This window comes from Atractosteus spatula, chromosome 12 (genome assembly GCF_055471065.1).
Source record: "Atractosteus spatula isolate fAtrSpa1 chromosome 12, fAtrSpa1.hap1, whole genome shotgun sequence".
Lineage (NCBI taxonomy): Eukaryota > Metazoa > Chordata > Actinopteri > Semionotiformes > Lepisosteidae > Atractosteus > Atractosteus spatula.
The window spans coordinates 7,070,761-7,096,620 of NC_142717.1; the positions used below are offsets into that span (position 1 = coordinate 7,070,761).

A 25,860-nucleotide genomic window follows, 5' to 3' on the forward strand; every position below is an offset into this window, starting at 1 on the left:
TTCCGGTTCTAAGTCGGTTCAGCTTGACCCAGGCTTGTCTGGGTAGGTCATTTCCAGCGGGATAGAAAGATGAGGAAATCTCATAATTTTCATTTGATCAATAACCATATGTATGATTGAGATCTAGATAGTTTGGTGCTATGAAATATGGCTGCAAATCACTAAAGCAGTTAACAGGTTCCAATGCAAGTTTCCAAAATCAGCTAGATTTTAATGGCTGTGATTTTGATCATTGGCATTTTTGTTTTTGCTTTGTCATTATAAAAATATCTAGTAAGGCATCATTATCATATTGCAGTATATAGCAGTCTATCCTTGTGGAAAAACATCTGTACAGTATATCTCTAAAAACAGGACTGGGAAAGTCTGTTGTCCTAATCTAAAATTATGTATTTCTGTAAAATTAGGAAAATAGGAATATTTTTATTGTACATGTTCTATGTTCAAAAACATTGTTACAGCGGTATTTTCAAGAAATTGTTATTTTTATTCATTATTGTTATTGAATTACTGTATGTGATTAAATAACCGATTTTAAGAAAAAAATAAAAAAGTCAGTTTAAGAACCTGAGTATGTTAATATTTACCATTGGAAGGATGAGTATATGTCTGAATATTTAGATATAAGTAATTTAAACAGCTCCCACTAGCTTCCACTGTCTCACATCATCAAAGCGTTATAATCATTACTGATTCAATTAAGGATAGTGGCTATGAACACTTAACCCCTGGTCATGTTTTAATACTTGACAAATATTTTATTCAGGAACTTTTTACTAAATGTCCTCTAAGATTTAGAACTTGCTTTTAGTGTCATTTTTATTAGTATTAAGTTAATAGTATCCATTTGTAACTATTCCATATTCAATTTTTTAAAATCTTTTTTGTCGCCTGGCCAGATGTGCCTTCTTTCGTCTGAATAGGTACGCTTTACTGTGCAAGAAAATACCCCATAATGCATGTAAATCAACTCTAACACATCATTGAGTTTTAAAAATATCAACCTGTTTTGAGCAATATATCAAAATTAGATATCTCTGAGAGGATTAATTGATTATAAAAATGATGATGTGTTAAAATGTTAGTGCTCTGGGGTAAGATAAGTTTCCTGGAATTTCAAACCATAGTCCAGATGTCATTGTTAGGTTAAAACAGCCAGATTTTGAATGCAATGCAGTATATTTAAAAAACAAAACTCAAGGTCAAGTTATTGTGGGATTTGCTTTATTAGATTTCTAAATCCTGCATTGAATTGTGAACCAATCACCAGGCCCTGTTTAGATTCACAGTTACTAAAATAATTAAACAGAAGTAAAGAAAAATCTGTGCTATAGTCTAATTTCCAGATGAGGAATAGTGAACATACTCAAGTAGGCATCTTGGTAAGTGTGAGGTTTTTAACTACAATTTAGCACAAATACAATATTAGTAGATAAAAAGCATTAAAAAAGTTATTTAAGAAAAATAAAATGGGAAGGTATTTCTAAACAGGTATACTGTACTTATTCTGTTAAAAAATTGAGGATTAAGTATAAGAAACACCACTGTCAGATTTTTATTTACATTCTCCATTGGAAAGTGGAATAATTATTAAAATAAGGGCGTCTGGCTACTGTATATTATTGAAGTTAGGCCAAAATACCTTCTCTCATTTCTAACTTTTCTTATGCTCTTATAATGTTTGCTTAAATTTATTAATATGAACTCACAAGTAGGATCATCTTTCAATAAACATACTGCACTAAAATATAAAAGGAATACCTTCCCATTTTATTTTTCTTAAATAACTTTTTTAATCTACTAGCTTTTTATCTACTAATATTGTATTCGTGCTAAATTGTAGTTAAAAACCTCACACTTACCAAGATGCCTACTTGAGTATGTTCACTATTCCTCACATGGAAATTAGACTATAGCACAGATTTTTCTTTACTTCTGTTTAATTATTTTAGTAACTGTGAATCTAAACAGTTACTCAAGGTCAAGTTATTGTGGGATTTGCTTTATTAGATATCAGCTGTTTGTTTATCATCTTCAATTACTTTGCTGAGTAGATTTTTCAGATCCCCATAAAGATTTGTAAACTGTTCTTGGTATTAGATGTGTACTGCTCATTAAGTGAAACTCTATTCATGAAAGCTTACGGAACAATAAATTATCCATATTTGTGGTTTTTATTAAATGTTTTTGTCATCATTTTGATTAATTTATTATTTTTTTACTAACTCTGATATATACTACAATTAAATGTAAAAGGCTTTTCAGGAGAACAATGCATTCTGTACTTTGGATGCTAGAGTAAGAGAGCTCACTCTGGAGTGTCCACAGGCGGAAAACTTCTAACTTCGCAAACCTTTACAGCTAAACAAAATCTGTCACTATCTGGGAGACCATGAGTCAAGACACATTCCAAAAGTTGACATGTGATCTTGCTTCATGTTTGTGACACTACAAGTTTTACTGCACCACACGGATTGGGACTACTTCCTTCTTGCTTAGTTCTAACTTTGTGGAAGTAACTAAAATCACCATTTACAGGCTAGATCACTATGTGGGGTCACAATACTATGAATCCATCCATCCATTTGGTAACCACTTTATCCAGTTGAGGGTAGCAGCAGAGCCAGAGCCTATCTCAGAATGTAACAGATGTGACACCAGTCCATTGCAGGCTGGACAGACACAAGCACACTTACACCAGGGCCACTTTTGCAGACACCAATTAACCTATGACAAATGTTAATCAATCATGAATTTATCGACAAAATATTTTCATTTTCTTTATACCTTTGTGAATCTTGCAGTAATAAGTGATAAGATTCTGTTATCATGCTCAGTATACTCCCCTTCTCTTTTCCATTTGTGCTCTCTTGTCCATATTTTGACTCTTGATTCACAAGAATCAAGTAGCAATTGTCAAGTAGCAATTTATTTTTATAATGTGTTGACTACAATTTTACACAATATTCAAAATGGGTTCTTATTAATATTTTCAACAATATTAACATAACATCCATTATTTATGTTTTTAACTATGGGTGACATGGTGGTGCAGTGGTTAGCATTGCTGCCTCACAACACTGGGGCCCTGGGTTCAATTTTGAGGTGCTATCTGCTTTGATATGTATGTTCTCCCCTTGTTCACTTTGGTTTCCTTAAGGAGCTCTGGTTTCCTTCCACTGTCCAAAGACATGCTGGTAGGTTCATTGGCTTCTGGGAAAATTGGATTCCTTTCTTCATTTTTTCCTTTTTTGTTTTCACCAGGCTTGGGATTCAACAGGTTAAATTATCTTATCACCTGTGCCCAGTCGACTCTGTGTTAACTCACTAATGAGGTCATTTAGTGCTCATGCACTTAAGCTGATGTGGTTAGAAAATGGATGGATGGATTTTTTAACTGTATAAAATAAATTCCTCTTTGCCTTTTTATTGCTTCTGAAAATGATCTTTCCACAGAAACACTTTAGACTTTTCCATAAAAAGCTTTTTTTTAAATTCAGGATTAATTTATAACTATAGATTATTTTTTCTACCTGCATTAAATAAATGTACTAAATGTCACTAGCCAGGTGCTTCTCCACTCTTGACATTGTTTAACCATTATTCAGTTACCTTTATAGCTCCTATTACATTTGCTAATCCTACAATTTTGGTATATTCTACAAACTGCACTAGTTTACTTATGATATGTTTATAGAGGTCAGTGATATAAATTTAGCAGAACAATGATCCTAATATAAATCCTCATCATACACTTCGTAGATTATTCCACTTTGAGCATAGCTCCTTATCTCTACTTCTCTCTTCGATCCGAATTAACATTTACATCTGTAATTACTTGGTTTCGTTTTGTCACCCTTTTATGGATAAGCAGCACATTACCATTTTTTTTTCTCTTGAGTACCTGTCAGAAGAGTTATGTTAATGCCCATGAGTAACATCTCGTTTCGTCGTTTCGTCTATAGGTAGATTTCCATCAGCCATTTCCCTTTGAACATCTACTGTATATATTTTTCATTATTAGAGACATTTATCTTCCTGCTTTAGTGTTCTTTTTCTTTTCTTCGTGTTCTTGAAATGTATTCCAAGTTGATAAAGCTAAAATTCTGATAGAATGTAAATGATTTTTAAAGAAAATTAGAATAGGTATTCAACCTTTCTTTTACATCAATCCTAAATCAGTTCAGGTGCAAACGAACAGTTTGAAAGGTCACAAAATTTGTGCAATGGTCTCTGTCTATGTGTAATCACACTTGAATATAACAGCAGCTGCATCTGTCTCTGTACTTTCCCTCACACAGATATTGATTTCAAGCCACACCTCAAATAGTAATATAAGAAACCAGTTATGAAGCTCAATGAACTTTTGAAAAAAAATCAGGGATGAAGTAGTGGAGAACCACTGATGATTACAAGAAAATGTCTAAATTTTCCAGTAAAATCATCATTCACTTGAAATCGCTGCATTAAATGCAAAATTATTGCTCTTAATATGATCAAATCAATGCACGGAAATACCCCGAATAAAAAGTGTATTGTATTTTACTTATTCACATACTGTAAATACCATGATCACAAACTCAAAAATAAATAGAAAATTTATGATATGTATCTTACAAATATTGCATCCTCTGAACAGATTAAAGCACACATACAGAATGTATATGTTTAATTATTTTCAATTGTGACCGTGTTAGAATTCATAGTCTGTCATAGTCTGAACAGTAATTCATGTCCAGTAGAAAAAATCAGATTATATAAATGGAATAAGTAAAGCTGAAACAATTGTTATTCTGCTCTGTTATGTTGTCAGCAGTTATTGCTGTGAACTTAGCGACAGAACCCCATCTCTCCACACACCTTCACATAGAGAAACAAAGTCTCTGAGTAACAACAAGCTATGTGTACTGAATTTAAATCACTCTTCGGAATTCAGTTAGTGTGACTATCTGTCTGAGTAATTTTAGCTTTTGACCCAAAACCACTGCATTGCAGATTCATCAGATTTTGTTTCACCTGCATCATAAGGTCTCATTCAATCATAAAGCAATTTCCTTAATATTGCTTTACTCCAAAGACTTCTGCTATTCTGCTGTAGCATTTAAGGATAGAAGTTAATTTAGTGTTTTACCTTATTTTTAATTGTATTTTTTTATTGGTATCTCAAATGTGCCTTTTTATTCTACCACAGAGGGAAGTTTCTATAACTGAATGCATTATAACCATTGAAAATAGTTTTATTAAGAGATGTAGTGTATTAAAAAACATTGTTTCGAAGTGGAAATGTTACTGTATTAGAAACCTTGATGATGTGTGCAGTTATAGAGGTTAGAGTTATAGAGCAGTTATGACTGACTTATTATTGTAAATAACACATACTTACCAAGGTGAAAATCTAGTGCTAGCATTCCAGATTTTGAGAGCAGAGAATTGACGCATTTTATGGTTTGTTTTCAAGGTTGATTAGCTTAAGGAAGCAGACAAATCAAAGTCCAAACTCTAATTTCACTGCCTATAATAACAGATAATTGCTGAGATAACAATGAGATCTTTTCAAAGAGATGTCTGTTTTACTAGAAGGATTAACAACACTATGAATGCCACTGACTTTTTACTTTTCATACACTGTGCTTCTAAATTGAGATTTAGTTTGGAGTATTTTTTTATAACAGTAGAACACTTTATGATTTTTACTATATCATTCTGAAAGTATATAAAGTAAATTGATGGAAAATGTAGTCTTGAAATGTTCTCAATTCTTTTAGACTTCTTTTGGAAGTCCAATTCTCTGTGCAGGGTAATAATTTTCTGTTGTCTAATAAATAGAGGATGTATATTTTAGATTACTATGAACAAAACACACGACATTCCACAAATTATTCTCGGCACATGTATATGGAGGGTGCTCTCAAAGCTAATTTACCTCATCATACACCTAAATCATATAAACATTTAATTTATTTCATACACTAAAGTTACCAAGGGGAGCATGCTTCCTTTTTAATGAGAGTACACACTAAGGAGCACTAACCTCCTCTTTGCCAGCAATAGGTGCATAGTGTATTATAATTGAATCTATCTTCCTCACTAATATGCTAATAATAAACTTTCTAACCAATCATAGTAAACATCTAACTAAGAAGCATTATGTATTTGAGTGAGTCTGATATTTGTCTTATTAGGTATTACATTTTCATTTTTACATTGAATATCAATGTTTCAGTATTATGTTCAACTCTGTTTTTATAGCATACATTTCATTCTGTTTTCCTTATTTGGTTTATTATGTTCATGGAACTTCATGGAGAATTGCCTACAGCAAGTTAATATGGTACATGTCTTAAAACAACCAGTGAGACCAAACATGATAATACAAAAAATCAGGTACAGAAAAATGGTAGATTCTGTGAGAAGACCAGGGCTGAGACTAAACAACTGAACAGATGAGAGGTGTAATTCAATACATATTTGAAATATATATATATATTTAACGGAAAAACAACCATTCAATAATACATAATTATATTCTCTGCCAGGCCTAATGTTAGAGTAACCAAAAAATATGTTACATCTCCTGGGCCACTCAAGCTGGCTATACAAACTCAAAAGTTGTTTCTTCTTCACTCTTCCAATTGCATGCAACATTTTGTTTTACATTCATAGTATAGACATCCTCTTGCAAGAGATAACAGCTGTGCCCAGTATTTATGCAGCGCTACAGTTGCTCTTAGTATAAAAACCTTTGCAGTTGGAATGGAATCCAGATGTTTGTACTCCCTATGTGCTGGCCTTGAGCATTGCTCCCATTATACATCCATCATACACAAGCAAAAACAAACAGGGAAAAACAATATTTTGAGGCATATAAATCAGATTATTAACTTGACTTATGTGCACTGCTACATACTGAATCTCATATGTTTTTGCAGAAATATTTTATTTTATAGCAGTTCCCATGAAAACATCTAGATCAACGAAAGAACTTGCACAAAGGTTTTCAAAAGGTACTGAGAGAAAATAACCTGTTCATTGCAGTCAGAAATTTATTTCAACAAAAGTGTCTTTGTGCTTAAAGCTGAGGAGCTAATTAGCCCTTTTTTCTAGTAGTAACTCCTAATGGCATTCCTGCCAGGTTAATTGTGTACTTTAGATACAGACAGAATTGGGTGATTAAAATGATTTAGAACATGGTGTGATGGTAAGAACATATTCAGTTCCTACAGTTACTGTCTCTTTCATTAAGTATTCTTACAAATTATTTTTAATCTAAATGCAGTAGAAATGGAGTTAGTGTTTATAGTCAAATTTCCATGGGAACCAAAATTGAATTATGTTATCGTAAATGAAATTGGTTTTATTAAAATATATTCATATCACACATATGAAGAGTGATTTTGTAATAGAGAGACAAGAACAATATTATATTTTTGCCACTAGATGCCATTACCAGGACAATAATAACAGTGATGCTTCATACAATATCTTATTCTTTTGGTAATGATAATACAATATAATCAATGAACACAATTGGATCATATCACTGTCCTATTCATACCTTATTGTGTAGTTTTGTTTGAAATACATTTTTACCATTATAAATACTTGAGAGCAAAAACATCTTTAAGATCTTAAATGTAGAATGGATGTGAAGGTAATATAATTTGAAGTAATTCTTAGAAGTTTGGCTTAGCTATATAGTGTTATCACCTGTGTATTCTTCACCACTGATTGAAATTATTCAGATATGAATCAGAGTGAGAATGTGTACTTTTTGTTTCTTTGAAGGGGTGCAAACAAGCATCATGTTTTGGCAGTCGAAGCTGGGCTTTATTATATATTTAATAGGTTGTTAAAGTCCTTATGAGTCCTTTATTAAACATGAATTAAATAAATTAGCAGTTATAGACACATTAATCAACAACACAAAGAGGCTTAAGGAAGCTTTGACTTTAGATTTACTTTATCTTCTATGAGGAAAAAAAAGTAGTATTGCAAAGGTAAACCTTTTCACTCACTTAGCAAATAAAAGGCTCTCAATCTTCATTTCTACTACATTATGTTAAGCAGGAGTAGCCAGTCATAGCCATAGAGAGGAACAGTCCACTATGTTTTATAAGCCTAAATGATCAATTTATAAAGATTTGGAGAAATTCACCACTTAAGTAGTCATGTGTTTAATGAAGGAATGTATAGACTAGTTGGATTAAAAGCATGGACACTCTGTAGTTTTTCAGAATTCTCTAGTTGTGATTTAATTGAAAAGCTACTTTCTTAAATGATCAAACCTTACATTTTGTATTGACTAAAGGAGGACACACTGTCTACAGTAAAGCATTACATGACTTTAATGCAAAACACAATCCCTAAAATGTATGACTTTTGACATTTTCACAGTCAATATCTTGCTTCAAAATACTAAAGAAATATCATAGTAAAATCAATAAAAAAGGATTTAAAACTTTGACCACAATGTTTCAAGTCTAATTTCTCAGCATAACAATTTAAGCATACTTTGAATTTTGCCTAGAAAAAAGACAATATCTTACAAAATAACTTTAATTATGTCTTTATCATTGAAAAATATAATTGAAAAATAAGACTATCTAAAAGTTCATTGTAAATTTCAGTGGTTTTACAGTTATTTGCACACTTCACTTAACTCACAATCAGTACTGTAAATGTACTGACATTATTATTGCTCAGTATTTTTTTCTAAACATGGAAGATCTCAAACTGCTGAAACTGAATCATTGAAAAGTTCATTTCAAGTGAATTAGGGAGTCTTTTTAATGCTCTTCACCAAATCAGTCATTCTCATTATGAAGATAGGTTTGTTAAAAATGTTGTTTTTGTTGACATTTTTAACTATTTCTATTAGTTCTGTGAATCTATAAATTATGGTGATTCCTTATCTCCTGAAAATGTTTTATTGAACATACAAACTCCTACTTTCAACCCATGGTCTCTCATACTACTATTTGTTTTTTGTTTATGATGTGATTTGTGCTGCTGAAATAAAAAAAAAGTGTTTTTTAAAAGAGTGAAGCTCATGAGTAGAGTTTATCAAAGTAGAGTAATTTTTACAAGAAAACAATGAAAAAGTGTACTTTTGTAATAAACTCATTACATTAAATTATTTTGCTACTGTATATTGTATAAGGGCTGCTATTAAAATACAGTTAGGTGGCACAGAGTGACAACCCCACTGAACATTTCAGTCATCTTGTTACATTTTCTGGAAAGTGGATGAAGACTTGTCTTTTCTGCAAGTTTTCTGATAACTTTTTGAACAAGAAAGTCAAAGGCAAATATTGCTTAGGAAAAAATGTTGAAATATTGTTTTTAAATTTATGTATTCCAACCCATCTCCTAGAGTCAGTGTGGAACTCTGCCATGACAGAAGACTGGTCATTTGGCATGGCGGAATTCTTGCTGTCTAGGGAGTAGCTCTGTGCATGCTTGGAGATCACAAACATCCATCAATCCATGCCAACAGGGACAGGGAGAGCTGCATGTGTTACATGACTGATTCATTTTTACATATATTTTACCCTTCTTAAAAAGAATATTTATGCACCTGTGTGGAAAATACAATATTCAGTAGAATCAAGACCTCTAACTAGCCTGTTAGCATTGCAAGCCATGAAAGGCATAATCATCTTGCAGCATAAATTGCATAAAAAGTGCTAGTTAGGGCCATATAGCCTGTGAGGACCGTGTTAAAAACATCTGCTGCATGTGATTTAACATTCCCTTTGTATTCTTTCTTGGTTTCTTCTTTATCTTTGAGCCAAATCTCTTAATGCCTTTTCTTACAATCCAGTCATGGTGGTATCATCCTCTGGGAGAAGATTAATTTCTGCACATAGGATTCTCACTTCAAGTGTTGTTCGTGTTGGGCTTTAAACAGATTGATGTACCTTGAATTAAGTTTTAGTAACCCTTGTATGTGAAAGTCTTCAGTGACATGGATAACACATCCCTTTAGACATACAGTTGAAGCTCACTGTTTTACTTCTTAGGTTGTTACTAAGGGGCAGCTTTCATCATTCTGATATCTATTTGATCAGGCTTTTCTTACTTTTAAAAGGGTGTCTTCTTCTTGTGAATTTTCGTCTTTATATCCATTCTGTTGTTATACTGACATCTTATTAATGGACCAGAAAACAAGAAAAATACATTCAATAGGGAAGACACTTTCTTTGTGCTGAATAAATAGTGTATTCATGAAATCTCTTCTTCTCCTGCAAACCAATCTGCATTAGACAATAAAAGATGTGCCTTTAGAAACGTCAAGTAGTGGTCTGAAAGGATTTAGCTACTACACAGAAACTTTAATTAGCTTCTACCGGGGAATACTTTCAAAAGATTATCCAAAAAATAATAGGATTTATGTTTGTTTCAGCAAGGAAACAACTGTCCTTTCCAAATTGAGCAGTAGGGCTAGTACTGTATAAGGATACTGGTTAGGGATGCCACTGTCAACAGTGACTTCAAAGATTTGCAAAGTCATTTTTGGTATGGGAATCTGTTCTTACAATAGCTCCGGGTTCCTATAAAACACTGGCCTGAGTGGAAAGAAATTAGCCTTTACTGAAAGTGACTCATTTCAAATCTCAGAGAGGTTAAACAAAAGATGTGGCAGTAGGCAATATGAGATCATAATAGACAATATTGAACTATATGTTCAAAATGCAAAGTATTTCATCTGTTGTAAGCCCAACACTGCACATTAACAGTCAACACCATCCTAAATATGAAGCATGATGCTGGCAGCATCAAGTTATAGGGATCTCATCAGCAGGGACTGACTGGAAAGCTTACCAAGAGTCATGGATAAAATTATGGCGCCGGCAAAACCTAGAGGAAAACCTGCTTGAGTCACCTGAAAATCTAAAGCTAATTTAACAATTCATATTTCAGCAAGAAAAAATGACCCAAAACACAAGATCAAAACTGCAGTGAACCGGTCTGACACATTGAGAGCAAAAATTCTTGTGTGGCCTAGTCGTGATTTGAATCCTATAGAAATGTAAAGGTGAGTTTTGATAATTGCAGGCCATCAGCTATCTCCAACTACCCATTATTCCATGAAGAATGGATACAATTATGCCATCTCACCATACAACACTCTTAGAGACATACCAGTGATTGCTGCCAGAGGTATTACCACCAAGTACAGTACCATCAATCATTTTTTGTTGATTTTGCAGACAGTCAACTTCCTTCACATAAAAAAAGTGTTTGATAATTACAGTTTTGGATAAATAATGTTCAAATGAAAAAACATACACAGTATATTTCTTGTAATTAATCAAAATGTTATATTATTGGCAGCAATGAATGCTTTTTACAAAGCAATATATTTAAAAAATACACTGAATATGCTTTCTGTCTATGGAAATAAAGTAGACCATGCCCAAGACTTCACAGAAGACATCTTGGCCTCATTTCCAAAGCTTCAAGCGTAAAACGTGAAAAATAAAGATGTTAATAATTCATTCATCTTCTGTTATAATAAAGTCAAGAGACCATAGATCTAGTATTAGGGTTTTAGATCATTTGGACAAAACACTGTGACGGTGAAAGTAAGCTAAAAGGCATCTGCGTGACATAATTATTGTGTTATTACACTGTCTGTGTAATACTATGAACAAGTGTCATTAAGTGTCTTTTTTTCATTTTACAGGAATGATACTGTATATCTGTGTACTGAGCAAGTTTGTTAAGGGAAGTGTCCCAAGAGGTTGTTGCGGTTATGACTGGAGATCCTAGTGCTATACAATCCTCTTTTCATGCTGATCAAGCAACTGTATTTATGATCCATAAATAATAGCATCTGTTCCCTGTTTTTGTATCCTACTAGTATGGACTGTATATTGACAGCCTTGGGGTTTAGAAAACACAAATTTAGCCATAAGACACAAAACAAGTTATTTTATTTATAATATAAAATAACCAAAAGAAAAACCCAGATCTCCTTTGAGTTTCTTACTAATTTCTTCAGTTCCTTCTTGGCAGTTCCTTCCTTGTTCCTTTCTGCAATTTCCCTCACGGGATCAATAAAGTATCTATCTATCTATAACATCATTAGGCACTTAAGCTGCTTACCAGGTTCTCAAGAACCAGCTCAACTAAATCGTACAGGCTTCTGGCTCCACACAAGATCCTTCCACAGTTCCACTTCTCTCTCCAGAATACTTCTACTTCCTGGTTTTAAAGTTTTAAAATAGTGACCAATCGCTTGCCAACAGCACATTCCCCACAGCTTTCTGCAGAATGTAGTTAATGCCAGAGCTGTCATCTTGGCCTGCCCTCTGCCATCCTCCCAGTATATATACAGTACATATAGAAATAATCATGGAAACAAAGGAAATTGAAGGTATGCAGAGAATGCATTATAGATCAATACAATTGGGAAAAAAATAATATTAAATATTACATTATCCTGCTGCAATATTATTGGTTCTCAAGGTGATTTATCACCAAGGCTGTTGTACCATTGCAATGTTTTAATTTTGTGGTGAACACTGTAGCTCATTGGAAAGACATCTAAGAAATTAAAGCGGCAGCCCAGCTTAATGTCTCTACTACTTTTGTACATAAGACTATTTTGAGAGGTTTGTGAAACTGACACTATTGACAGTAGAAAAGGTCAAGGGGAAAAAATACAGCTGATGATGAAGTAGACAGTACGAGAATTGCCTTGCTTCAAGTACAGGAATTAAGCATCGTCAAGAAAAGGAAGATAAGCATTAGCAGAAAATGTTTGGAAACCCGTGGTTAAACTATTTTGTTCCGTTTCCTTAATTCATCAAGGGTTTATTTTTACACAAAAGCTATTCTGTATATTTATAATATGTACTGTAATTTGCAATATGTATTCTTGTCTTTAGCATATAGAGCAGAAACATTTTTATACTTATTGCCCATACTCATCAATAAATCTTTATTATAGCACCATCTGCAACCAATTACTACGGAACTTTTTACAGAAATATGTACAACAGTACTACACAGTATATGGGCATCAACTATTGGACACTGGAGGAAAGAAAAAAAAATTCCTCTTTATATAGAATGGCAACTCACGAGACACAATGACTTTTTAAAAAGCATTTCTGCACATTAACATTGTGCATTGTGTATACTAGTATTTATAAAGGTAAAGTAACCTGTCAATCTCTAACATAGATCTTTGTTAAGTACATGTCACTAGTTATAAGTATAAGGTGTTGAAATATCAATTTAGGAATGTTTATAAAGAAGTCATTGTTTCTGTAATGTACTTTCTCATTTCAGTTGCACACATTTGTCTACATTACACTCACAGTTTTTACGTTTTTGATCATGTCTAATCAATATTATCAGTTTTTATCAACTTTTAATCAACCGATTAATATTTTCATATAATGACCAAAGAATACAGTCAAAATATGCAAAAATGCCTGATTAAAATTGTCAGACATTCTCACCCTTCTCCACAATAGCAGTACATAATGCTATACATTATAATATTATAATGGGGAAATCAGTTAGTGAGTTGGATGCTTGTTTAAGAGATGCAGATTGGTCAATTGAAGATGTGTCTGGGTTGATGGGTGAAATACACTATAGTAGTGATCTTCCATTAATAAAATAGATTAATGTAACGAATTACTGACTTTTCAGCAGAGTTTGAAGGGGGCGATCTTTCTGTATTTACTGAAATGATCAAATTTATCAAATTCCACATACCAGAAAACCAGTCTCTTGTATTAGTGAAATTTACATCTCTTATTTATATCATATATTTCATGTTTAGATGCATGCCTGTTTATGAGTATTCATATATGAATCCTGACCATATGGGCTATATGAACATTACTACTATTTCCTTGAAAAAGGTTCATTATCCACCTTTGTCCCTGAATGATCAGTGCTGTCATGGCTGAGTGAGACTGAGCTGGTGACGGTATGCTTGAGTTCTCACTCAACCACAACCCTTGGGAGCTTCCTGTGAGCTTCCGAGTATGAGCTTAGTGTGAGTCACATTACAACTCCATTTGATGCTGACTCTGCTGTGGGTGTTGTAGTATTCATGATGTATAAAATGACAACTATCCTCATTGCACTGAATTGATTCTCTATGTGTAATTCCAACTTGGGGAAATAGGTAAATAAGTATAGTACTTGGGGTGTGTTTGTTGTTGTCCATGGGGAGTCACATTGGTTTGATGGGAACTTTCCATGCAGATGATGCTGAATATTCCAGATGGGACTGCAACTGAAAGGACTTAAATGAATCACTCTTTGGTGTTTTATTTTGCATCAGTTTCGATTCTATCACTGCCTATAAGACTACATATTTTTGGGGAAGAAGTATTTTTCACTCCAGTCTACAAAAGTTATACTGTATCTCTATAGTGTGATAGATGTGAGGAGACCTATCATAGAAAGCCTCCAAATATATCTGCTGTTGTCTCAGATGAGTGTCATAGACTGGTGTCAAATAACATTTAATAGTGTTCAGAAATTCCAAATTTGGATGTAATTCTAACATTGCAGGAGAGATGAAAAAGCTTGAGATGTGCCTCTCTGTTGGTTTGCAATTAATCTCTGCTCTCTACAAATGGTTTACAGTTAGGAGTTCATAGCAATGCAAACATTCTGATTTCAAATGGTTAGCAGTGTGCATAATGACAATCAGTTTGATATCAAATGGTTTAAGAGGCTAACTTGTGTCTAATGATGCTCCCCAATCAGTACATAATTACTTAAACAATAACTATTTACTCAACATGAGTATCATTTCAAAGGAAATTGTTGTTTATTATTCCTACCTTTTAAATATGTCATTGTATTTAATGAGTTATTTAAAATTTGCTTCCTACTAAAAAGTTCTGATTACTGTAATCATTAAAAATGAAACAAGCTTTTCTCCCAAAGACAAAATTATTGTCGCAAGTAGTTGTAATTTAATATATTTCTAAGAGCTGTTTCTCAGTATAATTAGTGCTTAATAAAAGGAAAATAATAGTTGATTGCAAACAGGTCTAGCATCAGTTCAGTTTTTTAGAGGGAAACTATATTTGCCTGTTCAAATATCTAACTTAATTAATTTTAAATTTTGTAATGACCACAACAAGCTGAATCCAAATGCAAATCAAATACAATAAGGTATAATTTGTGCTCAGCATGTACTGTAGATCATCTGTAAAGAAGCAATCACGATACATCTTTTTTTTAAGATATTCAATATATTATATCACACTGAGTACAACACACCTATGTTACTACAGACAATGAAATAATTTATTAGACATACTTATTAGTATTTGTAAAATAACAGGTTATTTTATTTTAAAACAAGTTCATAGTGAAGAAATTAAGTAGACTTAATAAAACAAAGACAAGACTTAATAAAACAAAAATGCAATCAGTAGATGTAATCCATATTATGAAACAGTCAAGGCAATTTGCATAATAATGGTAGCAGACCATTATTATCGCCTGGCATCAAACTTTATGTTAAAATGCAGGGAACATAGTCGCAATCAGGGGTAAAAAAATATTTGTGATATTAAGTTAGTATATAAAAAATGTACATGGAGAATGTAAGGGAAAAATCTTAGGAGAAAGGGTAATCTCATTTTATCTTCCAAAGCTTCCAAAGTCTAGTGGGTTAAGTAACTCACTCTAAATCAAAAATCAAGATAAAAAACCTAATCACAATGTTTCACTTTGTTTTGTGAAAGCACAAAATACTTGTCAACATTGTTTATATTCACAGCATCGCTTTGCTCTCTTTTGTTTTTGGAGAAAGACAAAAAAACACACAAGATGACAATTCCATTTGTTCAAACAGTAAAAAAAAAGATGCAAACAATGTTTAAATCAAGAGCCAATTAAGATGTTATAAATTGAACAAAGCTTAAATAGGGAAGCAACATAAAATATAACAGTAGGTATTATAGTACTCCTTGTAAAATGTTGTGTTTTCTGAATAACAACAGTAGGAGCTGCTGTAATTGTACTGTATTTACTGTTATAAAGGAAAGTGCTGATTGAAATATTTATCCAATAAGGAATAAGCAGATATGTTGTCTCAGACATAGAATGTAGTACTTTTCACAACCTTATAAAAGTGTTAGATTCAAACCCTGTGTGGAAATATTTTAAGAGTTTTACATTTATGAGGGATGTTCAAGTTCCAAGTTATACAATGTAATATTCCCAGACGAAAGCACCACAAAAGATGTTCAAGTATAAATTCCATCTGAATTGACAGTGTGACAAATGATAAAAGAGACTTTTAGATTTGCTTCCAAGATTGTCCAAAAAGACTCTGGCAAACATTTTTGGTTTAATGGGAGTTTGGCTTTTTTGACATATGCTCGTGAATTATGTTACTTTTTGTTTCCGTGGTCTTTGATACAATTCTGTTTTCAAGACCATCCAGATTTCTTGTCTTTTTGTTTGAATGATAAAATCAGAGGACAGTTTAAGATATTTTTAGTCCCTTCTGGTCTTTTCATAACAAAGGCTTCAATGCAAATTAACTGTCACTTGTCTCTTACCAACAAGGATGATATCAGAAAATTTTGATGGTGATGACGAGCTCATTCATCTCAGATCTAGTGGCATCAGTTTTTATGTACCAGTTTGGGGACCGGCTTTCTTCAGTTTTTTGAAGTGGAAGCAAATTGCTTCAGACAAGCATACACTAAGGGTAGCAATGAAAGACTGCTCTGAACAATCTAAAAATTTCCCAGTTGATTGAATATTATTGGGTTCTAAATTCCCAGAGCACAAGCCAAACACAACATCAACAAGAAATGTCACTGTAAAATGCATAAATGATTGAATCAGTGCTCCTTTGGTTCTTTTGAGACCATTTGATGCTACCATGATCATGCTGGATGAATTAAAAATAATTCTGGACTCTGGGATTAAAAATGTCCTGCTATTGAGAAAATATCCATAAATGAGAATGGTTACCATTAAAATGCCTACAGTATGCACTTTGAATGCACTATTAATTTGGAGCACGATGACATGCTTGGCATGACATAGAGTGCGGCATAGAGGTAATTTATTAAATAGCAGTAGTAACTTTTGTGATTTATTTAAAATATGACACATATTATTGTTATAACATCTAGTTCTGTAATTTATTGAAGAGCTTTAAATAAATCACAATTGCAGCTGGCTTTATGTGTATGCTGCTCTATGGTAGATAACATAAATGTTACTAATATTACCTCCAGCTAGTGTCTACTGTCCATTAACTTTATCTTTTTATTTTTATTGTTCAATGTCATTTCCATACCAGACTCTGAAATGTGACTTAAAGTAAATAGGCAGGAAAATAGTACAAATTAATGCCACTTGAGATTTTTAAAGATATAAAGAGATTATAAAATCCTTCAATGAGAAGAAAAATGGAGCTTTGGCAACAATTAAATTCCTACTTTAGGGCGGACAATATTGCTTTACAGCAGGTCTCTTTTTGAAAGCAAACTTTATTTTTATTTGGATTTGAATAAAAATGATACAGGATTACTTTGGTAATGATACTTCTCATCTGCTTCCATGAAACAGTATGGCACTTGCATTTTCATTACTGGCAAATGTAGAGTAGCACACATGACCTATGTTTTCTAGTTCATTATGGCATTTGTCTTGCTGACTGCATATTGCAAAAAAATCTGATAATTCCCGTTTATTGCCAGGAAGAATGCAGAAGAAGAATATATTTACAGTGTCATACCTTCTTTTGCTTTGAAAATGCATTATGTTGAGATACTGATTCATATCCTTTTCTTTATTTCTTGTCATAACAGCACTAAGAATCTTTTATCAAAATAGGTGGAAGGGTCTGTGTTTTGTGTCACAATATAATGCTACAACAACAACCCAGATCATAAAATTGTTTGAAATTACTCTGTGCAACTGCAGCCCTGGAGACTCAGATATAGTCACATTTATGATCCAATCAGTAAAATAAGACTATATTAACATTTTATTGCTTAACACTGCATTTTAAACACTCAAAATCTTCTATGGTGTCATTAGTGTATCCATAGCTTTTATGCACTTTTGAGCACAGCAGGAATTTTATCTATGTGCCATACAACCATTACATACAGTATAGTATAGTTGCACCGATTGTTTTTTAAAGCACTTATCACTATTTTTATGAAGCAGGACTTTTCATGTAACAAAATGTGGAAGATTGCTACCACTTTATTCAATTGATTTTCTCTTAAAGCTCATAGAAAATTGCTGTTGTGTATACACACCCTCTAGTACCCTTAGAGAGCAATTTTCCTGGACATGAAGCTGGGCATTCCAGAATTAAGTACCATAGCGATAGAATATCCTTCAATAATGTATGAAGAAACAAATGCAAATAAAATAGCAACATACTAAAAACAAACATGATCTATTAATCATTCTAACATAATTCCAAGGTTGACCTTTAATTGTTGTTCTTTATTAAAATCTGATTGTCGCTGATCCACTGATAGTAATGTGTAAGTTTATCTGTTTGTACAAAACCATACTAATATAGCAGTAACAGAATATTTTATGAATTTAGCATATCCTATCAACATTTTTGCATAAAAGACAATATTAGAGCAAACTTTATGGCATTTTATATATACCACATTTGTTTTGTTATTTTCCTTATTTGTGTTCCAAATCCCTTTATTTTTTTTCCCATGTCTAGCTGAATGTGGGTCATCAGTAATCAACAACGAAGGCATTCTCCTGTCACCCAACTACCCTCTGAACTACGAAAACAATCATGAATGCATCTACAGTATCCAAGTGCAAGCAGGGAAAGGAATCAACGTCTCTGCAAGGACCTTTCATTTGGCACAAGGCGATATTCTAAAAGTAAGCACCTTGAAAATGTAATAGCCAAACACAGCAAAAACAAATATGCAATTGATATGGAGTCTACTTGTACTGCTACCAGTGCATTTTTCAAAACTGGCAGTTTACAGTTGGAATTTCTGAAAGTTTTTTTTTCACTTTACTATGATGTATGTCTTCTGTAATTAAAAAAAAACGTTTTAAAGGTACTTTATATTAACATTGAACATAATATGTTTGTAATCATGTACTGTATATACTAATCGACTCAGGTCAAATAATGCATCTCCAGTATGATTTTTTTATAACCATTTTGTTATTGTTTTATTAGAAACAAGACTAATGACAATACATTTTCCGTAGTGCATTAGGTTTTAACTTTAAATGTATTATTTTTTGCAGATATATGATGGGAAAGATAATACAGCACATGTGTTAGGAGCCTTCACTGGTTCAGCCATGCTTGGCCTAACATTAATAAGTACATCCAATCACCTGTGGTTGGAGTTTTTCTCAGATTCTGAATCAACAGGTGAAGGCTTTAAGCTGGTCTATTCCAGTAAGTATCATTAATGCATGCCTTCAGCATTTTGGCTATATTACACAGTGTGTTAATTTTACAACTACTCAATAGAATTAATCAATTCTCAGTCATTTTCAAAAAGAAAACATTGATAAATGGCTGCATTATAACAACATTTCATACTGAAATTACCAAAGAACATGGTTTAGAATTAATGGTGCCATTATCTTTGTGATGTGATCACAATTAAGTTAAAAAAATACTGTTCGGCAATCACCAAAATGAACTACAGAAACAACAATTATTCGTGTAAGACAAGTCCTAACAAAACCGCATTGGAAATACATAAAAACTGACAAGCATTTTTTTCTTTAGTCACCACTGAAGGACATGTGATGGGGCTGCAGTCAAGGGGTCAAACCATTAAGGCCAATCAGGGAATATCTAATTTGAAATATAGTAATTCACTGCTCATTTTACCAAGAGGATTAGCAATATTAATGCATAATAAGGGTCAGAGGTAGACAGAAGAAGGTGAGACTGTCACTGGAGGGAGGCAGTACAATTTATCTCCTAGAAGAAGACTAAGAATATGAAAATAAATAAAGATGACACCTCCTATATATGTATTCAGCAACTAGGATTTTACTGAAATATGCATAATAAACCATATATTTACTTGTAGTTAGATGATAGGGTAAAATGTTTTCTTATTCTTGAAAAAAATAAATTAGGTACAAAATCAAAGCAATTTATCTTTAAACGACAGAGGATTTGCCTTATTTTTATAATGTTGACCTATGTCTTATTCCAATTCACTGAAAGAAAGGACAGATCAAATATGCAACAAGTCAAGATGAAAATCAGACCCCCCAAACAAAAATGGAGTTTCACCTACTTGGTATTCTGCCTTAATTTTGTTTATTGTTTGGCAAAAGAAAAACACTTGCTATTGGTATGCAGAATTTCCAGCTAATAATAATACACTTGGGATCTTATTTTCTCTGCAGATAAATGTTATGTTACATTCATTGGCTGCAGGGTGCAGAGGACTTAAAGATATTTTTTAGTATGACCAATAAGAATTCAAAATAGTAAGCTAAGAATCTTTGTATGAAAGATGGAAAACATATTTAAAAATGTCAAAAGTGATACTGATCTTGGCATGTTAATTTTTCTAAATTGAATTGATTTTTCCTGTGCTAACAACCCTTCTTGTGGACACCATTCTGAATTGTCTGTTCTAGCTGAACACATCTTTTAAAAAGAGCAGTGAAGTGTGATTCATTATGGCCACTGGCATCCAGGAGAAGTATTGTACTGCCTTTTAAAAAAAAGTGTGTGGCAAATGTAATTTCATCTGCGATAACTCTTGCCGAACAAGAGTAGGCTGGTGCTCAAACTCAAAAAAGGATTGTGGCTAGTTTCTGCAATGGGCAATATGATTCTTTTTATTTTACAATTCAACAAAATAGCTGTTAATTTAAAACAAAGTCAAGACTAGTCAAGAAAAAGAGAAAGAACCAACCTTTAATGTGTAAGATGAAAATGGAAACAAACTATCTGTTTGGCATGCTTTTAGATTCTCTTAGATTTCCTAGGGCATGGATGTTACAGTTTTCAATTTCTATTGAATGGAAAATATTTTACTGTAAAATAAAATCAAAATATACAAAATTCATTTGGAAGTAGTATACTTTTATTGTTGCCAACATGTTAATGGTAACTATAGTCAGCCTTTTAGGTGAAGCTTTCTTTATTTTCATCATGATATTTAAGTGCAATCATGAAACAAAGCAAAATGATGCACATAATCACGAATACAATTAGTGCTTTGAATGATCATGAAAAGAAACAAATTACTGAAATCTTTTCACTTTATTTTCCTTTTTTGTATCAGTTATCTTTTTAGATGAAATAACAAACAAAAGTTAACATAATTTGAAAACGTTTTGTATAGTATGCATTCTTGTAAAAGGACTTGCTAGTTGATTATCTGATAAACCAACATACAATAACAACCAAGAAATATCAGACAACATGAGCTTAAGTTAATAACAAGTGAATAAATTAATATTCCCCTTATTACTAAGGGATTGTTTTTTGCTAGACCTTTGCTAAAATTTGCTAAAATGGTTTTCATTGTACCTTATTTCACTGTAACTTTAAGTCTAGTCTAGTATCTACATTTTCTGCTCTATTATTTCCTCATTACTTAGCATTTAAATGTCTTTGATTTTGCTTAACAAAAAGTAATGTACTGTATACATCTGTCAGTTATGGTTGCTGCACATGTACAGTAATACTTTTTCTTTAGTAATATACTTTCATTTGGCACAATATTGAGTTTCTCTTTTCCAACTTCATAGTAGAGATGAGACCTTTTCAGTAGAGATGCTGCCCTCAGTGTGTAAGGCTCTGATTTTTCACTTCCAGGTCATACTGTAAAAAAGCATACAGAATTTTGATATAATTCTTGGCCTTTATCTTACAGGTTTTGAGCTCTCACATTGTGAAGACCCAGGAGTGCCTCAGTTTGGTTACAAGATCAGTGACCAGGGGCACTTTGCTGGCAGCACAATTACTTACAGGTGCAACCCAGGATACACACTTCATGGAAGCAGCATCTTAAAATGCATGACTGGAGAGAGAAGGGCATGGGATTATTCCCTTCCTTCTTGTATAGGTTAGTGACCGCCACAATATCACATTATTTATATATTATTAAAAAGCTTACAATACAACATGAGTGGCACTGTGGTACAGTGTTTAGGATTGCTTGCCTTGCAGTGCTAGGGCCTTAGGTTCAATTTTCTGGGGTGCTCTCTGCATTGAGTTTGTATGTCCTCCCCTTGATTATGTTGGTTCCCTCTTTGCACTCTGATTTCCTCTCACAGCCCAAAAACATGCTGGTACTGTAGGTTATTTGAATTTCTGACAAATTTGTCCCTGGTATGAATGTGTTTGTGTGTCCCCTAGGACTGACTGGTATCCCATCCAGGGTATACTCTCCCTTGTACCTCTTGTTCCCCCATAACCCTGTATTGAATAAAACAGTTAAAGATTTTTTTAATAGGTTTGGTGAATTAAATACTAAAATATTAAATACAGACTCTATATGTCAAACATTCTATCTTATGCTTTTTTTGTCATGAATGCAAAATATTTGAATGTTGTCTATTTTTTCATTACATGAAAGCTTTTCATACAAGATGAGTTCTTAGTCATTTTTAGCAGTTCTGCTGACATTAAAGCAATGTGTTAACATACTGATTAACACTAAGACAGGTGGGCAATTCAAATACGCATTTAATGTACGTCAAGATTAACTGCCATTATATAGGCAATGTATGCATTACTAATCAATGCAATAGAAAGGAAGCTTTCACTTAAATTGTAGATTTCTTACAAAGCTATGCTATAGTTTTGGTCGGGATGCAAGAATTAGAGTGAAAGTGTTTAAAACTAATAACTCTTCATTTGTTGTGTAAATATGTAAAAATAAATAAAAAACACCGTTTTAAAAAGTGTATTTTGAGCATATTTCTGTAGTATTTAATTAAGCTCTGTTGCAACTATTTCAGGATAATGCAAGTAAGCTCAAAATGACTAATTTCTGCTTTGGTAAATTTTCAGTGCAATGTTAATAACATCAAGAAGTATCTGTCATTTTATTTCCTTTCTTTTTGACTTTGCATTTTTTTTCCTTCAAAATGTGTTTGTATTTCCTATTTCTCTCTGTCTTTATCTTTTTTTTTTACTGTGCAAGGTGTGATTTATACAAATCACCCCGTTCTCTTTGTAATGGAACAGCCGTAAAATGGTGGCACAGATGCAATTTTATAATACTACATAAATAAAAAGCTAATTAAAAATGTAATTTATGTTAAAGTTCTGCCAAGTGTTATTTTATTGGCCCCCTATTATAATGGTGACCTTCCTTCCCGCATGTTAGTTCTGAAGCTTTTTTATGGTTTCTGCTTTTCCTAATTGAAAGCACTAGACAATGCAATTTCAATTTCAATTGGATATTTTGACAAATAACAGGTTCATTCAGCTGCAATTTGAGGAACAAATGGCAGTTTCCAAATTAGCATTATTGTTTATTTAGATCAATCATACTTCTCTTCAACTTTGTTTCCTATTTTGACAATTGAGTAACTTCTATAACATCGTTTTCTGCTGTGAAGAGCAGCTGCGTAATTCTAAGGGATTTTCAACAAATTGAGTCATGTTTGTGTGTGGGGTACAGATATCAGATATTGAACATTTATCAGATTTATCAGATTTGAATATTTAATAGGTATCAGATATAGTACATTTAATACATTAAACTTCAAAATATGAAAAAAATATGAGTATTTTTCTACAAAATGAATATGCACTGCATTCATTTTCTTTTTTTTTGTTCTACCGCATGTCAGTTTTATTGTGTTTCTCTGAACCTTAAATTGCTACTGCTACTTTAGATTTATATTGACATCTTACATTTGTTCTTCATAAGATGAAAATCAAACCTTACCTATATAGTATATCAGACAAAATGTGCTTAAATTCAAGATTTCTTTAAATAAGGTATTTCTGGAATTCTTGCATTTAAAAAAATTATCTCACAGGTAAAGTAATTTTAATAAAATGTTTTGATACCATATTCGCAGTATTAATAATTAATACTTCATAGTCTGGACTAAGATGGAGTTGCAGGTCTTCAGATATTAACTTTCTGAAATAGTTCCCTGACTGATTTTTCTTGAAGCCGTAAACTTCTGATTTTTTATTACAGATAAATTATTTAACCATGATTTATTTGATTCGGCAGGTATAAGTGTATAGTATATTTCCTGTGCTTAGTTCCAAGGGCATAAAATATTACCTCCTAAAGAACGGTATCTTATCATAAGATTGTTTAAAGGTCATGCAAAATCAGCATTTTTCTCTTTTCTATTTTTATCCAAAATGTATTCTTATTAATCACATAGAGGATGAGACTTGAAATATGCATTCTGAGTCAATATGTATACAGGTATGGGGTGCACAGAAGAAAAAAATGTACCATTCATGCTGTGTCTTATTGTACTTCCAAAATTATTTGTTTTCACTTGAGATTTACTGCAATATTAGATTAAAAATGTAATTATCCTCTTCTATCATTTAGATTTGCTTTTTTCAGCATTCAGTAATGTAAAATATTAAGTATTTTTCTCCTAAATTAGGAGGGACTAGCAGAGAGGATGTGGGAGAATGGGAGGGGGTGCTAGTTTCTTGTGAATATGAACAAATCGTAATGTTCGTATTAATCAAATGAGATCTGAACTTTGTTATTCAAGCTTCATTGAACTGTGTATTGTTTGTCATTTAGATAGTTCATGCAAATTAACAAAATTAATGTGGATGTTGAGTATAAGAATTATTAATAAATGCTGCAACCTCCTGGCTGAAGTCCAAACCATATATTTTGTAGAAGGCCATTTAAAGTTATTTAATGAAAATGATTAGGAAGCAGAGTAATAATGAACAGCAGTTTTAAGGTTGAATGGGTTTATTGCAGTCCTGAGCTGTTACAACCTGCTGCCCAGCTCATTCAGCACTTGATCTATGTCATAAGTCATTTACAAATTTGGCTGTATTGCTAGGTAGCACAGTTCTTTACACGTGTATTTCATATAAATATATGAAATATATGCTAAAATGTCATCCCTGACACTATTAGATACTGGCTTATCTTGATAAAATTTACAAGGGATGGACAAAATAATAGAAACACCAAGCAATATAAGAATAATTATATATATAATAACTGAAAAGGAGCTGGGTCGCTCTTTGCCTTCAGAATCCATCTTAGAGTGCTGTTATACTGTATGAGTTTTGACCTGTTTCTAGTGTGATGTTGGACCACTCTTCAAGAAGGAAAGCCTCCAGTTCTTTGAGAGATAAAGGAGGTGGAAATCTACACTGCACTCTACATTCCAGAACTTCCCATAAAGGCTAGATGATTAGATAGATTAGATAGGCCATGTTAGGTGTTTGACTTTATCCCTAATGTTCATGAAACCTCTCTTGAATCCATTTAGCAGTGTGTATGGAGAAGTTACTGTCTTGGAAGATCTTGAGGAAACAATGTTTGCAACAGTAGGGTTCAACTGGTTGCTTAAAATGGTTTCAAAATACTTGGCCGTAATTCCTGTAATAATCAGACCCAATGACTTCCATGAGATGGCTGCCCATGACATAACATGTTTAACAGTTTGGAATAGGCAGTGTGGATTGAAGGCTTCCTTTAGCATTCTTCAAATATAATCCCATCCAAATGTAGGAAAAAGAGTAAAAGACGGTTCATCAGACCATATTACATTACTTTCTTCCACTGCTCAGAAGTTTAGCTTTTGTGCTTATTACAGCAGTTTATGCTTTGATGTGAATTGGTCTGGTTACAGGCAGTTTCCAAATGGCAGACCTAACATAAATATCAGCTT

At 32.7% G+C, this 25,860-nt stretch overlaps 1 protein-coding gene across 3 annotated transcripts in view; it reads left to right on the forward strand.

Moving 5' to 3' along the window:
• csmd3b (CUB and Sushi multiple domains 3b) overlaps positions 1-25,860 on the forward strand; it is a 581,296-nt gene that overhangs the window by 416,090 nt on the left and 139,346 nt on the right. For all 3 annotated transcript variants that reach the window (XM_088929237.1, XM_088929238.1, XM_088929240.1), the window contains exons 22-24: positions 18,716-18,885; positions 19,267-19,423; positions 21,882-22,073. In XM_088929237.1, the coding sequence (XP_088785363.1) occupies positions 18,716-18,885; positions 19,267-19,423; positions 21,882-22,073 (519 nt within the window). The remainder of the gene's footprint in view (positions 1-18,715; positions 18,886-19,266; positions 19,424-21,881; positions 22,074-25,860) is intronic.